Source organism: Schistocerca americana, chromosome 2, assembly GCF_021461395.2.
Source record: "Schistocerca americana isolate TAMUIC-IGC-003095 chromosome 2, iqSchAmer2.1, whole genome shotgun sequence".
Classification (NCBI taxonomy): Eukaryota; Metazoa; Arthropoda; class Insecta; order Orthoptera; family Acrididae; genus Schistocerca; species Schistocerca americana.
Genome location: NC_060120.1, coordinates 751528822 through 751548963, shown reverse-complemented (window position 1 = coordinate 751548963; position 20142 = coordinate 751528822). Strand labels below are relative to the sequence as shown.

Below are 20142 nucleotides of genomic sequence, written 5' to 3'. Positions count from 1 at the left end.
CTACCGTCATACAACTTGGACATCTTGCCACACACCACAACTTCATCAGCAAACAGTAGCAGGCTGCTGCCCACCCTGTCCACTAGATCATTTATGTATATAGAAAATAATGACAGTACCATTAAGCATCCCTGGGACACTCCTGATGATACAATGGTCTCTGATGAACTTTCGCTGTCAAGGATAACCTACTGGGTTCTATTACTTAAGAAGTCTTAGAGCCACTCACATATCTGGAAACATATTCCATATGCTTGTATCTTCATTAACTGTTTGCAGTGAGACACAATGTCAAATGCTTTCTGTAAATCTAGAAATGTGGAACCTGTCAGTTGCCCTTCATCCATAGTCTGCAGTACATCATGTGAGAAAGGGCGAGCTGAGTTTTGCATGAGCAATGTTTTCTAAACTGTGCTGATTTGTGGACATAAGCTTTTTGTTGAACAGAGATTATGTTCAAGAATTGTGCAGCAAACATATGTTAAGGATATTGATCTGTAATTTTGCAGGTCCATTGTTTTACCCTTCTTATATACAGGAGTCACTGTTTTTTTCCAGCTGCTTGGGATTTTGTGCTGGGTCAGATATTTGCGATAAATACTAGACAAGTAAGGGACCAGTGCTGTAGAGTACTCTTTGTAAAACTGAATTGGGATTCCATGCGGACCTAGCGATTTACTTGTTTTCAACTCTTTTAGTTGTTGCTTTATGTGAGGTATGCTTAATGCTATATTGTCCATACAGGACTCTGAGTGATGGTCAAATGATAGTATAGTTGTAAAATTCTCCTGCATGAACAATTTCTTAAATGCGAAATTTAAAAGTTATCCTTTTGTTTTGCTAGTTTCTGCTGCCACGCCAGACCAGCCAACAAGTGACTTAATGAAAGCCTTCGACCCACTTAGCATTTTTACATAGGACCAGAATTTCCTCAGATTGTTTACCAGGTCTGGTCTGATTGTGATAGTTCCATGCTTTGTGCGTTGATCTTTTTACAGACACACAAATCTCCCCTAACTTTTGTCTGTCATTTGCATGCTCTGTTTTGAACTGAAAGTGCAAGGGCCTTTACTTCCTGAGTATTTTACGAATTTTGTCGTTAAAGAGAGGCAGATATTTTCCATCCCTAATCCTCTCACTAGGCATGTACCTGTCCAGAGAATGATTTACAATCTGTTTAAACTTCGCCCATAATTCCTCTACGTTCATAATATTGGAACTAAATTACATCAGTTCATTGTCTAAGTCAACAATGTAGGAAAAGATAGATTGCTACTTACTGTAAAGAAGACGCATCAAGTAGCAGACAGGCACAATTGAAAGACACTCACATATAGCTTTTGGCTACAGCTTTCATCAAACAATGACTTATGTGCTCTTTCTAGGAGAAAAGCACTCCTAGCCCTCTTGACTGATTTATTAACTTTCATTACCACAGTCACTATGATATAATCAGTAATCTCTATGTCTATATTGCTGGTGTCGATAAGATCTGGCCTGTTTGTAGCTATAAGGCCTAAGATATGTCTTTGGATGTGGGCTGCCGAACTAGTCGCTCAAAACAGTTTTTGGAAAACATGTTAAAAAGTACTTCACAAGACTGTCTGTCTGTACCCACCTGCAATGAATCCATAGATGTCTCATCTACACTCGGTAGTTAAAGTCGCCTCCAAGTAGTATTATGTGATCTGGATGTTTAGGCACTACTGGCCATAGACTTTCTTTGAACGACTCTAGAACTGTTACAGTGGAAATGGGTGCCTTGTAAAAACACTCAGAATTTAACTTAGTTTCAACCTCAGCAGAGAAAACATTTTTGTCAATTGCGCTGAACACTACCCCTCCTGTGATGTATAACCTGTCTTTCCAGTATGCATTCCACGACTTGCTAAATGCCTCAGCTTTCTTCTTTGTATTTCAGCCAGTTCTCAGTCGCAAGAATAATTTGAGCACAACAACTTTCCTGGTGGAGGGGGGCAAATTTGGTAGCTTTGTTATGAATACTTCAGCAATTTACTGATAAAATTTTGAGAGTCTCAGTGTCCTTATTCTGAATGCAGTCTGATTTCACTAGTTGCTGGCAAGTGTTCATCAGAGTACCTGAAGCTACCTCCTAGCCTAAAAAAGACATCCATGTTCACTCCATAAGTACTTAACTACCTGAGCAGGTGCTTTCTGTGTCTGGTGCACACCTGACCTATTGAAGGGAGTCCTACAGTTCCCCACCTGATAATGCAGGTCCAGAAATCTGCTCCCAAGCCCGGTAGAGTCGATGAAGGCTTTGGTTGAGACTCTCCACTCAGCTCCAAACCAAAGGACCTCAGTCAACTCTGAGAGCAAAGCTGCAAATTGTGAGCTGTGTTTGCACTCCATGTGCAAGGCCAGCAGCCTTCACTACCTCCACCAGCCACCTGTACACAAACTGAGGCTGTCCTCAAAGCCCATGTGATAAGTGTTTTTGGTGCTGATGTGAGCCACAACTCAGAGACTCCTGCACCCTGCTTGCCTGATAGCTGCAGGCAAGGCCATCTTCACATCTTGGATGAGATCCCCTGGCAGACATACTGAATCCACATTGGCTTTCTTTCCAGCCCTGAACACTATCTTCCTAAGGGGCTCCATAATGCACCCAACGTTGCAGCTCCTGATAGCTAGGAAGCACTTGCTCACGTGTGCCTCCTCAGACCCTGCTGAAGGAATGGCCACCTGTTCAGTCACAGGGTGAATAGGCGAGACCAGAATGCCAGCCTCCACATTGACCATCTGCCTCAAGTGACGAAAATGCAATACCAACTAACACCACTACATCCCAAGGCAGCAGCCTGAAGGCACCTACCCATAGCCAAAAGAGCATTCAGCTGTTCACAACCTGCAGCCATTTCCTTCTTTGTTCGCACATAGCATCCACACATACTACCCATCCTAACAAGACTAAATAAAGAAGTAAACTATAAAACTATTCCTCAGTGGTTTGCTCAGCAAGAATGTAGAATATATATCTACATGTTGGCTGTTTTTCATCATGGAACTTCGGAGGCAGTCACTGGAAGAATGGTATGATGTATTACTTACAAGGTCTTAATTATATGGTGCGTAGTGGTGACAGTCGTATGTAGTGGGCCTGAAGTCAACATTAGATTATGAGCATAGAATTTTGCTTGCTATGAGCTAAGCAAATGATGTAAACTAGGTGAAAAAATAATTTGCCAAAACTGCGACAATTAAAAGAATTTCTTATTGGCAATGTAAATGTTTCAAATAATTTTCTATGTTTATTTCTGTTTTCCCCAGCAAGAAAATAATTTTTCCTGACTATATGATTTGCTCTCTGACTGTTTGTATCTTGTGGTTGTCATCATGTTATAAATTATTAGTTGCTTTGTCCACTATTGAAAGAAAATTACCTCACTGATACATCACTGATTACTTAACATTAATTCCCATGATTTCTCACAGAAGTCTAACATAATTTGATCTTTTTCCCAATTTTAATGATCTATTTATTATAAAATGAAATATTAAAAAGACACACATTTCCTTTATATTACTTTTGTAACATAGATTTCTAGAAGCAGGGCATATTTGTTCCTGTGATCTGTGATTTTGATTACACGCAGCCTTGTATGTCTAGGTAGAAATGAATTATAGGTGAACATGTTGGGCATACTGCAGTGTCATCCCGGGCTAGATCTTTGTGAGTGTGATTTTTATTGTGATTGTTATATCCATCTGATGCACAAATTTCTGTTAGTACTGTATCGTCATAGCCATATTGTGAGATGTTAAAAACATAAAGAAAACCACTACTAAATATGCAGATTTTTATTTCACATAACCAAAAGAAAAATCAGGTTAAGCTACTTCGATAATGAACCTGTACCAAAAAAATGAGGTTTAGGATTTTGCTTCGGCAGCAGGTGAGCTATGTTTTTACATGCTTTGTGAACAAATGGTACAATATAAATCAGATGTAAGTGATTAAGACACTCTAACCTTGAAATGAACCACCATATCATTGTGATTTAATGTAAGTTGATATGTAATGTACTGTTGCTCACATACAATTGAATAACTTTGAACCCACTCAAATTCTTTTTCTTACTGAGACTAGTGGACCAGAAATGTTTATAACTAACTATAATTAGTGTACTTACAATATCATTCTTTGCTTTAGAAACATATTTGTCACCTATATAACGCAATCTTTTTCTCTTCTGTTGCAACTTATTAAATGAGCATTATTAGCTAACATACACCATATGTGAATAGGCAAAAAACATAACATTTTAGCAACAAATTCCGTGTTTCTTATAGCGATCCCCTCCCCCACCCTTCCATAGTCTTCCCTCGCTCCATTTCAGGGGTAGTAATCACTATGTAAAAATGTGTTGAGAAAAACACTGTACACAGTCAGAAAGAAATAGAAAAAGTTTTTACATATTGTTGAAATACCTTTACAGTGTTTTTGACCATCCAGATATCACAGATCGTTAGTTAAGGATAGGTTTTATTGTCTAATAATAGTCATGAGAAAAGACTGTAAAATCTTCAGTCCATCAATAGTATAAATTTGAGAGCATGGTGGCTTGTTGTTTATGTTATCTGCAGAAGTGAGCTGCTGCAGACAAATATCTAGTGAAGTGCAAAATAAATGATTGAATTGTGTATGGAGCTATTTTTCATTGACTTTAATGACTTTTAATTTGTTAATAGAAACCTTTTTGAAAATATAAATTAATAATCCTTATTTTAGGTGAAAGGGATATCACACTTAAGACTTGGAGCCATACGTTCACAGATAACAATGAACCTGCCAGAAAATTTGCCAGTAAGAAATGGTTACGTGCCACACATGATACCGGAGAATTCCACTTCATCTCTTGAAGGTATGGTAATAAACTAATTTGAATATACTGTTCAGTGGAATAGATTGGGTAAATGGAGAGGCAAAGGACAGGTGTTCAGCAGATAAGAAGTGAGAAAATGCTGCATATTGCACTAAAGAGCAAACTTAAGTGCATAGTTGGAGAGGGAAAAGAGGAGAAATAAAATCATTGTTAAAATGATAAATGCATCACATCCCAAGGGTGCCAACGTGAACCCAAGAGTGAGATAATGGTAGGCCATAACTTTTGGTTTGGTAGTGATAGAGGCTTACGTGGTTAGGCTGGTCAAAGAGTTTTAACATGTAATGTTTCACTATATCTATATTTAGTGTACATCTCTTAAATCAATGTGAAATGTATAATAGAGAGTATTTTTTATTGTATTGTGTTTTTGTGCCCTTCTGTTTGTTGTTGGAGCTTGGGAAAAATGACTGTTTGTAAGCCTCTGTGTGAGCTTTTATTTACCTACTTGCACGATCTCTGCAGGATAAATACATAGAATGTTGAAAATTGCTTATAGTTTCTGTTCTTAAAGATACTTCCTGAAGTTTTCCAAGCATAGTGTAATGGTATGTGTGGTGTATTTCTTAGTGTGTCCACCAGTTAATATTTTTTAACATTTCTTTCACTTTCTCCCAACAGTTGAACAAGCATATGACCAATCACTGCTTTTCCTTGTGTACAATCAGTTTCTTCTGTTCATTGAGCCTGATAAGGGTCCATTCATTTAATCAGTATTAAAGTCTGGGCTGTACAAATGTTTCGCATCCGATATACCTTGTAGATGAACTGCTGTTTCCCAATATCCTACCAATGGATCGTAGCTGGCCATTTGTTTCATAGACATTGAGCTTATGATGTCATTCCTCTTCATATATTTAGACAACACTACTTCCAAATATTTGTATGCCATGACTAACTCTGGTTCTGATTCATTAATCCTATAGTCAAAGGGTGCCATTCGTTTACAATGCTTAAAGGGCACAACTTTGCATTTCTATACATTAAAAGCTAGTTTGCAGGTTTTGCACCATGTTGTTATTTTACTGGGATTTTACTGGAAGTAACTGCAAATTTTATCAGACAGAATTTACTCTTAGATAACAGCATCATCTGTGAAAAGCCTGAGGTTACAACTAAGACTATGTAGTTAGTCATGAATTGCAGTAGTCGTATTAACATCTGCAGCACTTCATATTTTGTTTCAGTGTCTGTAAAAGACAGTCCATCCCGGATAACATGCTGCATCCTGCCTAATTAGGACATTTTTGATCCAGTTGCAAACCTGTTTAGCTATCCTGTAGGAACAAATTTTCTGTAGAAGGCATTGTTGTGGTACTGAATCATATGAGGATGTCATATGTGAGAAAGTATGAGTTTTTAGTTTTGCATGATTCGTCTATTTTGGGATCTGTGCTAATCCCCATGGAGAGTATTACTTTCTCACAGGTAAGTCATGGTGTTGGAACTGAGAGTGTGTTTCAGTAATCTGCCACAACAATGTCTGAATGTTGTAGGGTAATAGTTCTGTCGATCAGCTCTACTAGACTTTGTATGGCCCTTCTGAGTTTTAGAAATGTAAGCTCCTTTTCAAAACCACTGGTGCTGTTTAATGTCCCATGGCAGTGGTACAGCTATTGAATGACAACATTCCTTGTCTTGAAGGAGGATTTAAAGACAGAATTAAGTGGTTCAGCTTTTGTGTTGCTATGTTTTATTTCAGTTCCTGTCTCATCCACAAGGTTTGTACACTGATTTTTGTGCCAGCAACAGCATTATCATATGACATAAATTACTTAGGATTTCTACAATTTTATTGTTTCATTTGAACCTATTGTGCTGTTTGTGTTATTTGTAAGATGTCCTTTCCTATTGTCTGTCTCCCAGGGGATCTCTGCCATCTTTATCATGCTTGGTTCTTATTTTACTTGACATTAGTCTGCTATTTGTTTGAACTTGAGCAACAGTTCCTTGTGTGTTCATCGTTTGAAGCAAATAGTTCTAGTTTCTACCTCAGAAATGATTTAACCTCCTCCTTATCCATTTTACTGAACATATAACATTTCTAGCTCTTTGTACCCAGGAGTCCACTGCTGCTACAAAAAAATTGTTACAGTGTGTTTTACACTGTAGAATGGAAGAATCATTTTGTACCTTTAGTATTTTCATGGTTGAATGATTGATTGGAGCACATTTCACTAGGTCCCATCAGCTTCAGTTTAGTGTATGTAATTATTGTTCAGTGAATGGTCAAAAGCAACACATATTGTTTTCCATTGTGCATAGCAAAACTTTTTACAGTAAATGTTCTTAAAAGACAGGGCTGGCTGTGGGTAACTAAAACAAAGAAAAACACTCTAGTGTGGATGGAGCTAATATTATTTGTAAACATGCATTGTATATTTCATCAAAAAGTAGAAAGCATCAAAAATGAAAATAAAGAGCTTTTATTGTCAAACAGGAAAGTAAATGATTATGAGTGTAATGCCACATGGAGGTTACGGAAATCGAGTAATTCCTCTTGAGGTTTCCAAGTGTGTGATCATAGAAGTAGATGAAGAAGAGGGAGAATATTTATATAATATGAAGAAGCAAAGTAAAATCCTTGGCCATATTCCTGACAATGGCTCAAAAAATGGAGAAATTTCACACAGCAGATCAGTTTAGTTGTATTGGAGTATCACAGTCACAGTCTGCAAGTTGAAGAAACCCATTTATGTAATAATAAAATGTAATTTCCCTTTTCTTTCAGGTCACAAAAGAAAACCGCAAACATCACTAAAATATGGCACTTCAAATGGATTCCTGGCTATTGGAGATATTTTTGAGATGCTTTCAGCATCAACTCCACGACCTATAGTTGAAGAAGATTTCCAGTATGAACGTAATGGTAAACCAGCAATAAGAATAGCATCATGGAATCTTCAGTGCCTCACAGTGGAAAAAATAGAGAATCCTGGAGTGAAAGAGATATTTTGCCGAACAATACTGGAAAACAAGTAATTACATTTCATTGAATTTTAAGTCTTTGGATTTGTTGCAACTACCTGACTTATTTTGTTGTGTGTTAGGTGTTTTAAAAGCCTATTCATGTCATATGTCATTCACTGGCTTCTGTAAAAGTCATAAAAATTTTAGTGTACAGCAAAAAGTTCCTAGCTCTTTCAGTTTCTCTATTTTGTAGCTCATTACTGTGTTGACAAGTGTGTCTCGGTGTCATATATTGTTCAATAGCAATATAGCCTATTGTAAGGCATGTCCTTGTAAACATGATTACATTTTACAATGGGTTGGTTAGAAATCAAGTTAAAAACAAAATCCTCAAAGTTTGAAGCAGAAAATATTCTTTCCCAAGGTAGATGAACAAGTAGAGAGGGAAGTAAGACAGAATGGTTGAACAAATTTCTCTTATATTGAGTGAATTGTTTTGGTTCTATATGATGATTATCACATATGTCTGTCCTGTTAAACTAGTGCATTAGACATATAAAACTTGTAGCCAAGATGAACATAGTTGAAAGATATAAAACACAATGAAAACTGTTCTTAAACATATCATCATAACATTTTATTATGTTTTATGGCTTTCGACAGTGTCTGTCTTGGACGCAGTTTTTTTATATTTTATATTCTAGTTTAGTGAGACTGACATATCTAATCATGAGCATGTGGATCAAAATCAGTTGTACAATAAAAGAGAAATTTATGCTGTCAGAAGCTGTTTTGAAATTATACAGTTTTCAGTATATTTCCCTTTCTCTGAGTCAGTTGTGAACTTGCATAAGCTCGACAAAATAGTCAATATATGCAAAAACTGTCTACCCTTCCCAAAACCTTAACTGGAATATTAAACTAGCCTTTGTTGTATTTGACCTCTGTAATAGTTGAAGTAAAATTGTTGGCTTTTTTTCCTAAAGATTGTGCGTAAAGCTAGTCCAAAAAATGTTTCCACATTCAGGCTTCCCTGTGAATGATGAAATCTGCTCAATTGCCAAGGCATTGTAGTCAAAATCATTAGAGCCTGCAACTTTTCAATTACAGCAAGTGTAGTTTTCCGAAGACACACAATACTAAGATTTTGTTACTGAGGCAAGATAAGTAAAAGTTGCAGCCAGAACATGCTCCGTGCTTTCATGTGCAATGTGATACGTTTTCTGTTAATGAGACATCAAACTCACAGCTACTTGTGTGAACATGTATGAACAGATTAAGACCTTGTGAAGAACTCTTCAGGAAACAAACAGTCCTCAGAAATATGACATCCTTCATTCAGTAAAACAGCAAAAAGATAGGAGGAAATGGAGCTGTTGAAGGATTGGACAAAACATTCATCTAAGGCTCTAGCTCTAGGATCAGTAAGCAAGAGAGGAGATAGTTGACCCTGAGAAGACTCCTCCGAAAATCTCCATGTGAATCTATGGAGATTCTTGTTCCATTTAAGATACAGAATTCCCAAACATACTGGTCACCATACAGTCATCGGCTTTGAAGTAGCCAGTAATGTTGCTGCTAGTTTTGGTAACATGCATAATGTGTCAAAAAGATTAATTTATGTATTAAAATCACTACTCATTTGGTGCTCCTCCTGCATTCTGTGCCTGCCCCAATCATACTCGTATTTCACTATGTGTCATTGATGCCATTTGCTCTCATGACCAACTGTCTTTCGTTTTACAAAAAGTAGTGCATGACTCCATGTTATTATTTGAACAGGCCTACTTGCTTCACATGAAGGAGTACAAATTTTCTTTATTCTAATCTTTGTCAAATTTTATTTGCATGTCACAGTTCATCTTTACTGATTAAGCAGAAGTTGCTTTGAAATGTATATCAGGGTATGTCTTGGATTTGGATAAGGAAGAAGCTAAGAGATTATATGACGGCTGTCTGTAATTAATATCTTCAGTGGCTTCAGTATTCAGTAGTATGGTGAATCCCTGCAGCATGCCTTTGCATCACACACAGCTCGCTCAGAAAAATTACCCTGTGTTTAAGTTAGAAATTTTCATCACTCTTGTTTGTAATTAGAATAATATGTCAGGTGAGAACAAGAGCATTTTATCCTTTCTGTCTAGTCACCTAAGAAGTGCAAAGTAGTGCTGGAGATTTTGCCAAATATTATTTCTTTCTCTTTAAAAATTAAATGACATTCGAAGCCATATTGTTTCTTTGTTTGTCTCCTTTTATGTCTGAACTGCAACTGGTCACATCGTTGTAGGTTAGTTGGACCTCTGGCTGGCTAGTGCTGTGCAAGTTTAATGCACCGGTAAAGCTGTTGTCCCAGATTATCACTCAGTTTTTGTGCTTGTAACTCAGCGTAAAATAAATCCTTATGATCACACTTGACTGTACTGGTCACAGCTTTGCTTCTGCTCCACATGAAACAAAATCCAATGAGATTCAAGCAATCACGGAAGAATGCATGGCACACTGTTTATGTCAGGTTTATTATTATGTTGAACAGAGTATAGTTGGGATAATAATATGTAATAAGTTGATACTATAGAAAATATTGATCTAAAATTAATCACTTGTCTCCCTACAGTAAACAATGTTAGCTCAATATTATTTGCACACTGTCAAGGATTGTATGAGTCACTAACATGATTCTGAATGTAGAAAGTAAAGTACTCCAGACAAGTAAGAGTGTCAAAATACAATGGAACAGAGCAAACTATTGTTCATGTTGAGATACATTTCATATTGAAATAGTGTATTTTCCTGTCATATATTGAAGAATGATGCCTCTTGTCATTACCAAATACTAACATCTTTTTTGATTGCATCGTCATCTTGGAATTCCTTACCAGCAGGGAAAAGTTATAAGATCAGGTAAGATTGGGCCTGTAAACTGATTGAGGAAAAGTTTCCTCAATGGATGTCTGCAATGAGCTGTTATGTTCAGCCATTGGGTGGTGATTGAGTATTGCCATAGATGACATCAGCAGCATATCTCAACATGCAGCATTGCTCATTGTGGCCTGTACTCTGCCATTTGTATTACATTGTAATATCACTTGATGGTTGCATTGCTCAAAACAGTCCATCAGCATACTTTCTCTGCTCCAGAACACCACTGTCAGGAGCATTTTAGTGGATGGAACTGGTTTGGGTTTCATCCTGTATGACGAGATGTGTGCCTCCACTTTCCAAACTCTTGTTTTGCTTTAGGAATCTCCTGTGAAACCCTTCTTGTATCTAGTCACAATACGGTTGAAAAGAACCACCTACCTTCTTATGGTATATAGTATTAGCCATACCTTTTTAATTTGTCACGTTGTTATATATGCATTGCGTAGTCAGCATTCCATAGTCTGCAGTTATGACAGCCAATGCATGAATGCTTGGATGAAAATCTCCTTATTTTGAATTTAATGAATTGTGTGTTGACTTGACAGTGGCTTCAAGACTGAAGCTAGATGTCTGATAAAGACTAAATTCATTACACTGCTTTTGATGCTTCCACTGTGACCTTATTGTGAAGATTCACTTTACCTGAAATAATTTTTATTTTTTTATTTAACCTGATAAGATTAGAGCTCTCTCTTAACATCAGATCAGGCTTTCACATGTACAGTACTTTTTTTTACACCTTGGTTATCTGAGAAATAAAAATAATTTTCATATGACAGAAAGTAATAAAATACTGTTAATATAATTAAAAATTATGTGAATGTATGTTGAGAGAATGTGAATAAGTAGTACTGACTAATAACTAATAAAGTTACTACTACTACTACTACTACTACTACTACCACTACTACCACCACCGCCACCACCACCACCACTACTACTACTACTACTACTACTACTACTACTCTGCTGCTTCTGCTACTATAATATTGATGATGATGATGATGATAATAATAATAATAATAATAATAATAATGATGATGATGCTCATGATCATGATATTAATAATGATATTGATGGTTAAAATATGGGTGTACAAATGCTATTTCTAACATAACAAGTTTTGAAGCACGGAATTTAGTTAGACCGCAGCAGCTAAAAGCTGAAATGAGGATGATCTGGTTGGAAAGAATGATGTAATGGAGTGCCATTACAAAAAAAATAGACATTATTGTTGATTATTGTTGCTTCAGTAAGTATGTCATTAACTGTCTTTTGAAGCTGGAGGTGTTACTGAATTCCCTAATATAATGAGGGCGGTCACTCCAGAGTTGGGTACCTGCTGTTGAAAAGGACTTCAAAAAATGGCAGAGTAATGGAGTGGGACAGAGAGGATTTTGCTCTGATGAAACGAATATTTATACTGTGTTGTTCAGTCAAGAGCTAAAAAAAAAAAAGATCAAAGAGAGAGATGAGGGACATATTATGTTGCTAAGACAGTAGAGAAGATGGAATGTTGTATTAGTCTGTTGGTCAGTTTTGGAATAACTGTGCTGGGGGGCAGCCCAACAGCTACCACAAATCGACGTGAAATTTACATAATGAGAGATAATTACTACTTGCAGTATTGGAATTAAAGCATGAATTCTTGTTAAAACTAAATTGGTGCTATGAACAGTCTTCCTTCTGGCGCAAGAAAAATACGATGTGCAAATATTGCAATAAAAAAAAAGAAGAATAATGTATATAGGATAATTTTTCTTACTGTGTCCATGGAGATTTTTAGAATGTCCAATTTTGCAGCAAATTTGATGCTTAACAAAAAGTCAATTGTTCGATTATTACACGTACATATTTAATAGAAGTCACTATAAGGTAACACTGATATTAGTTTACCTCAGATTTTCTGTGGTTGCTGATCATACAGTTCATCCACTAAATCTTTATGATTAGCACATATATATTTTAACATGCCTTGCAGGATGGAAGAAATTACTGCCTCTTCTTATGATTGCAAGTAAAAGTCATGCTTATGGATGAATATAGCATTTGCCACACACACTGCTGATGCTCGAGTATAAATTACTCGTCCTTTCTGTGTGAGATCTTAAACATAAGTTCTTTCTAGTGAGATTGAAACAAGACAAAGATAATTTTAAAAGCCATATTTGCCATCTTCTGTGGCAATGTACAAATTTCTTATTATTGGGTATTACACAATGTATGGAATTTCCTGCACTTGCCTGCCCATAGATAGGATTGTTGTGCATAAGGTGGTGAAATATGATCAAAGTTGAACACCACAGATACACTGAATGGAAGCATTAAGCACCAGTTACAGGCATTCTGTGTTCTTTCCTGAGAATGACTTGCAGGATAACATTGTTGTAATGAACAATTGAAGAGGACCAGAAATGATTGACTGAAGTGGTCCAATGAGGCCGTAAAAGCAGAAGAAGAAGAACAATTGAAAGTATAAGTGCTTGTACAAATATATTTCTCAGGTTGAAAGGAAAGAGCTGTTTATATTGTTGTAGGGCATTTCAAATTGCACCTGTGTACTCTGCCCAATTTATCTTTTCATCTCTTATTATTCCTAGGCCCTTTGCCGAGGGGCAGAAGTTGATACCTGTACCATTTAAGGTTAACTATGTTAGATATTTGCTATATATTGGGCTTATGAGCCTAGAATGACAAAAAAGACCTGCTTGTGTTTCAGATGAGTTGAGCTTTAATACTATATTCTGTGCTCAACTTGGTAGTGTACACAGGTTAGTACTGAAATTCCCAGTGGCTGTCTTAAAGTTTATTGGTTTTGTGTCTCTTCATCATTGACATAATCAGGACAGATTCACTATTGATTTCATAAACTCTATGGTGAATGTGACTGTTTGGTAGATACTAATAATTCAAACCCTGTTCAACAGCATAGTCCATGAGGTAGACAGCTTGGTTTTGTTTGACAATACTGCAACCCACCTTTGAGTGTGTATATTACCACCTCTGTTAACAGCAATATCTCTCTTTTGCTAATTGTATTCACAACTCTAGATGGTTTCTACTCAAGTGCCTGTCTGTGGGCAGCCAAGCACCCGTAGGTAGCAGTGGCCAGGAGTGGGCAAACAGCTGATAAGCAGGCAGTCAGGTCAGACGGTCAGGCTATAGTGCATGCATTGCCCTGGCTGATATCAGGCAGCAGCCAGCCGAGACTGAAGCAGCAACAGGGAAGTAACGAATTGTGTGACATTTTATAAGTTCCTAACCAGGGGCATACTGTATGGTTTTATCTGTTCCATTTGGTAGTTAATTTGTTGAACTTCTGCGTGTTAATTTGTTATTTAATAGACACAGTTCTCAGGTTTTCATTTGTGTCAGAAAGAAAACCAATTTTATGATGTATTACAAGTACATAATAAGGAGCGAATTATTTTGTTTCACCTGAGTGCTTTGGTGGTTCAGTTTTTGAATCTCTGCATATTAATTTAATTTATCGGACACAGTTCTTGCATTTTCCTTTTGTGTCTACAGTAGACCTCCTTAGTCTGTGTTGATTGGCATTATTTGTCTGTGTAGTGTAGTTTCCAACAATCTTTAGTATGGATAGGGACTGTGATTGCTGTGTGCGGATGCAGGCCAAGTTAGTGACACTTCACTCTCAGCTCCAGGCTACGATGTCTTCAGTTACACCTCTTGAAACTGCAGTGGATGGGGATCACTGTTGTGGGCCAGCCATGGGGATCCAAGGATGTCCAGCACATCTGACTCCACCGAACGATGGGCACCAGTGGCCAGCCCAGTTACTGCTCGCACTGACCCCTGGTCAAGTGGGAGGTCACATCGGGGCGTGGCAGGCGGTGAGAGATTTCCAAGGGGACCACACGTAAGGCCTCCCCAGTTAGTGTGACAAACAGGTTCCCGCTGCTGTCTGTGGCTGATATTGTCCCTCAGCCAGATACAGTCACTTGTCATGTTTCAGAGGAAACCTCTCAGCCTGCAAGATCCGGGCAATCAAAGAGAGTGGGATTATTGTAGTTGAGAGCTCCAGTGTTAGGTGTGTTATGGGGCCGCTTAGGGACATGGCTGCAAAGGAGGAGAAGAAAGTCATTGTGCACTCAATGTGCATGCTGGGTGCCTTCCAAATGCCATGAAGAGCACAGGGTGCAGCCAACTGCAGGTGGTGGCTCACGTTGGTACCAATGAGGTGTGTCACTTTGCATCGGAAGAGATTCTCTCTGGTTTCGAGCGGCTGACAGAAGTGGTAAAAGCTGCCAATCTTGCTTGCAAGATGAAAGCAGAGCTCTCCGTTTGCATCATAGTTGACAGGACTGATTGCGGACCTCTGGTACAGAGCCAAGTGGAGAATCTGAATCAGAGGCTAAGACGGTTCTGTGACTGTGTAGGCTGCAGATTCCTTGGCTTGTGCCATAGGGTGGTTGGGTTTCAGGTTCCACTCAATAGTCAGGAATTGCCTACACACAGAAGGCGGCTGCATGGGTAGCAGGGGCTGTGTGGTTAGGAGTGGACAATCGTCTAGGTTACAGGGTTTCAGGGAAATACAAAAAGGGCTTCAGTCTCGAATGGTGCAGGTAGAACAGAGGAATTATTGGTTTAACAGTTGTATATTGTTGTAGGTCCAAGTGCAAATAGAAAGCATTGATGCTTAAATCGTTATAGGCACTGAAAGCTGGCTAAGGCCAGAGATAAGTTCAGCCAAAATTTTTGTGAAGAACATAATGGTATTTAGAAAGGACAGGCTAAACACTGTTGGCAGTGACGTTTTTGTCACCATTAGTACTAGTTTATGTTGTAGCAAAATTGAAATAGATAGTTCTTGTGAGTTAGTGTGGGTAGAAGTCATTTTGGCAACTGGGGTAAAATAATAATTGGATCCTTTTACCGACCCCCCTACTCAGATGATACAATTGCTGAAAGGCTTAAAGAAAACTTGAGTTTCATTTTAAACACATACCCAACTCATACAGTTAAAGTTCTGTGGTGACTAATTTACCCTCAGTATGTTGCCAAAAATACAAGTTTAAACCTGGAGGTACACATTAATCATCATCCAAAATTGTGCTAAACGCATTCTCTGAAAATTATTTCGACCAGTTAGTTCACGAGCCCACACAAATAATAAACGATTGTGAAGACACACTTGACCTCTTAGCAACAAATAATCCAGAGCTGATGATGAGCATCAAAACAGATACAGGGATTAGTGAACACAGGGTTGTCATAGTGAGATTAAATATTGTAACCCCAGATCCCCAAAAATAAATCAAAAATATACCTATTCAAAAAAAGCACATAAAAGTTCACTTGATGCCTTCCTGAGAGACAATCTCCACTGCTTTCCGATTAACAGTGTATGTTTAGACCAGATGTGGCCTGGATTCAAATAAATAGTGTTGACAGCAATCAAGAGATTTATAACAAATAAATTAACAAATGACGGAGCTAACTTGGTACACAAACCGGTGCAGAACACGGTTGCCAAAGCAACGAAAAAAGCATGTGAAATTTAAATGAACACAAAATCTTCAATATTGGTGATCTTTTACAGAAGCTCAAAATTTAGCGCATATTTCAATGTGAGATGCTTATAATAGTTACCCCCAACAAAACTTCGTCTTGAAACCTGGCAGAATATCCAAAAAGAGTCTGATCGTATGTAAAATATGCTATTGGCAAGACACAGTCAATACTTTCTCTGTGTGATAGCAATGGAAATGCTATTGACAACAGTTGTGGTAGAGTTACTAAACACAGCCTCCAAAAATTCCTTCACCAGAGAAGATGAAGTAAATATTCCAGAATTCAAATGAAGAAGAGCTGCCAACATGAATAACTTAGAAGTAGATATCCTTGTAATAGTGAAGCAACTTAAATCACTTAATAAAAGTAATTATTCTGGTCCAGACTGTATACCAATTAGGTTCCTTTCAGAGTATGCTGATGCGCTAGCTCCATACTTATCATATACAGCCACTCGCTCGATCAAAGATCCATACCAAAGACTGGAAGGTTGCACAGGTCATGCCAATATTCAAGAAATGTAGTAAGAGTAAGCCACTAAATTACATGCCCATGTCATTAATGTCAGTATGCAGTAGGATTTTGGGACGCATATTGCATTCAAACATTATGAATTACCTTGGAGAGAGTGGTCTGTTGACACAAAGTCAACATGGATCTAGAAAACATTGTTCTTGTGAAACACAACTAGCTCTTTACTCACACAAAGTGTCGAGTGCTATTTACAATAGATTTTAAATAGATTGCATAGTTCTAGATTTCCAGAAGGCTTTTGATACTGTACCACACAAGCGGCTTGTAGTGAAATCGTGTGCTTATGGAATATCGTCTCACTTATGTGACTGGATTCGTCATTTCCTGTCAGAGCAATCACAGTTCATAGTAATTGATGGAAAGTCACCGAGTAAAACAGAAGTGATTTCTGGCTTCCCCAAGGTACTGTTATAGGCCGTCTGCTGTTCCTTGTCTATATAAATGATTTAGGAGACAATCTGAGCAGCCATCTTAGATTGTTTTCAGATGATGCTGTCGTTTATCATCTGGTAAAGTCATCAGAAGATCAAAACAAATTGGAAAATGATTTGGAAGAGGCATCTGTATGGTAAAAAATTGGCAATTGATCCTAAATAATGAAAAGATCATCCACATGAGCGCTAAAAGGAATATGTTAAACTTCAGTTACACGATAAATCAGTCAAACGTAAAGGCTGAAAATTCAACTGAACATCCAGTAATTATAATTATCGACAACTTAAATTGGAAAAAACACACAGAAAATGTTTTGGGGAAGGCAAACTGAAGACTGTGTTTTATTGGCAGAATAGTTAGGAAATGTAACAGATCTACTAAAGAGACTGCCTGCACTATGCTTATCCATTCTCTTTTGGAGTACTGCTGCATGATCTGGGATTCTTACGAGGACTAATTGAGTACATTGACAAAGTTCAAAGAAGAGCAGCATGTTTTGTATTATCCCGAAATAGGGGTGAGCATGCCACTTACATGATACAGAATTTGGGATAGACATCATTATAAGAAAGGCGTTTTTCGTTGTGGTGGAATCTTCTCATGTAATTTCAACCATCAACTTTTCCTCTGAATACAAGAATACTTTGTTGACACTGATGTGCATAGGGAGAAATGATCATCATACAAAATAAAGAAAATCAGAGCTGTCATGGAAAGATATAGGTGTTCGTTTTTTTGTATTCCCACACTGTTCAAGACTGGAATAATAGAGAAGTATTGTTAAGGTGTTCGATGAACCCTGCTGTACCAGGCACTTAAGTGAGATATGCACAATATTCATGTAGATGTAGATATAGACGTAGATCCCACTGACAGGCTAAGTCGCTCATGCATGTGCAGAATGCACACAATAGGGTAACCTGGCAGGTAGCCTATACTACCTTCACCTGACTGTGTGCGTGCCGATGGGTGCTTGTGGACAACATATGTACTCCTCAAGTCACTGTATGGTGCATTGCGAGGGGTATAATGTACCACTACTAGTCATTTTCTTTCCTGTTCCACTTGCAAACAGAGCGAGGGTAAGGCAGCTAGGTGCAGTAGGGAGGTTAGACAGAGGATGGCAGGGGGGGGGGGGGCATTAGTGGAAAAGGAGAGTTGGAATAGGGGACTTGTGTAGTGCTGGAATGGGAACAGAGGTGGGGCTAGGGGGTAAGGACACATGCTAATAAAGGTTGAGGCCAGAAGGGTTACAGGAATTTAGGATATATTGCAGGGAGAGTTCCCACCTATGTGATTCAGAAAAGCTGGTCTTGATGGGAGGATCCAGATGGCACAGCCTGTGAAGCAGTCATTAAGATGAAGAATGTCATGTTGGGCAGCGTGCTCGGCAATGGGATGATCCAGCCATTTCTTGGCCACAGTTTGTCGGTGGCCATTCATGCACAGAGACAACTTGTTAGTTGTCGTGTCCACATAGAATGCGGCACAGTGTTTGCAGCTTCGCTTGTAGATCACATGACTGGTTTCACAGGTAGCCCTGCCTTTGTTGAGGGTAGGTGATGCTTGTGACTAGAATGGAGTAGAGTAGATGGTGGTGGGATGATATATGGGACAGGTCTCACATCTAGGTCTATGAGGCAAGTGTGTGGCAAGGGCGTTGGAAGCAGGGGTGGAGTAATGATGGACAAGGATATTGGAGTAGGGATGAAGAAGGATATTGTTTATGTCCAGTGGGCAGTGGAATACCACTGTGGGAGAGGAGGGATGGATTCCTCATTTCAGGACACAGAGAGAGGTAGTTGAAACCCTGGTGGAGGATGTGATTCAGTTGCTCCAGTACTGGGTGGTATTGAGTCACGAAGGGAATGCACCTCTGTGGCTGGACGGTGGAACTTTGGGAGGTGGTGGGTGGCGATAAAGATAAGGCACAGAAGATCTGCTTTTGTACAAGGTTGGGAGGGTAATTACAGTCTGTGAAGGCCTCAAGGAGATCCTCAGTGTATTTCGAGAGGGACCGCTCGTCACTATAGATGTGACAGCGATGGGTGACTAGGCTGTATGGAAGAGACTTCTTGGTTTGGAATGGGTGGCAGCTGTTGAAGTGGAGGTGTAGTTTGGTTGGTAGGTTTGATGTGTGTGGAGGTGCTGGCGTAGCCATCTTTTGAGGTGGACGTCAACATCAAGGAAGGTGGCTTGTTGGGTTAGGTAGGACCAGGTGAAGCAAATGGGGGAGAAGGTGTTGAAGTTCTGGAAGAATGTGGATAGGGTGTCCTCATCCTCAATCCAGACCATGAAGATGTCATCAATGAAGAATGAGTCTGATGAGGGTTTTAGGAATCTTATTGTTCGGAGGGGGAAAAAATGCAGTTAGTGGACTTTAAGCCAAAAATTGATTGTGGTTTACTTTTTTATGCAATACTTTGTCTTCAATTGACAGGTTGTTTCCCTTTCCATGATTGCTCTTTTTGCCCCCTCGTTGCCATCTTCTTCTGTATTATTTCATTTTTTTTATCATAGTAATGTGGTAACAGAAAAACCTGATAGAAGTCTTTAGTATCCCCACAGCAGACCTCCCAATGGAGGCAGATCAATTGGCACTGGTAGAACAGCAGAGTAGTTCAGGAACCTTCCATGGAGGGCGCACATGTCGCGTCATATGGGCAGACCCTCTGAAGTGTTTACTTGCGAGCAGCAGTGAACAGAGCAGGCAGTGCTCCTGCAGAGTTAGACTGCTGCGGACATAGTCTAGAGCTCGTGTTGAGAGTTGTCGCTGTGCATGGTCATTAGACACCCATGACAGCCCTTACTTCAATTTGCACGGCAAGTTAGTCCCATTCATGGGGTTCTGTTCCCTGTTTGTTGCCAAGCCACCTTCAGCGTAAAGTACCATGCCAAC

General features: G+C 38.7%; 1 protein-coding gene across 5 annotated transcripts in view; it reads left to right on the top strand.

Annotated features, from left to right (window-relative positions):
• The window catches only part of LOC124594964 (endonuclease/exonuclease/phosphatase family domain-containing protein 1-like), a 125597-nt gene that overhangs the window by 50761 nt on the left and 54694 nt on the right, over positions 1–20142 (top strand). For all 5 annotated transcript variants that reach the window (XM_047133484.1, XM_047133485.1, XM_047133482.1 and 2 more), the window contains 2 exons: positions 4754–4886; positions 7639–7885. In XM_047133484.1, coding sequence (XP_046989440.1) covers positions 4754–4886; positions 7639–7885 — 380 coding nt within the window. The remainder of the gene's footprint in view (positions 1–4753; positions 4887–7638; positions 7886–20142) is intronic.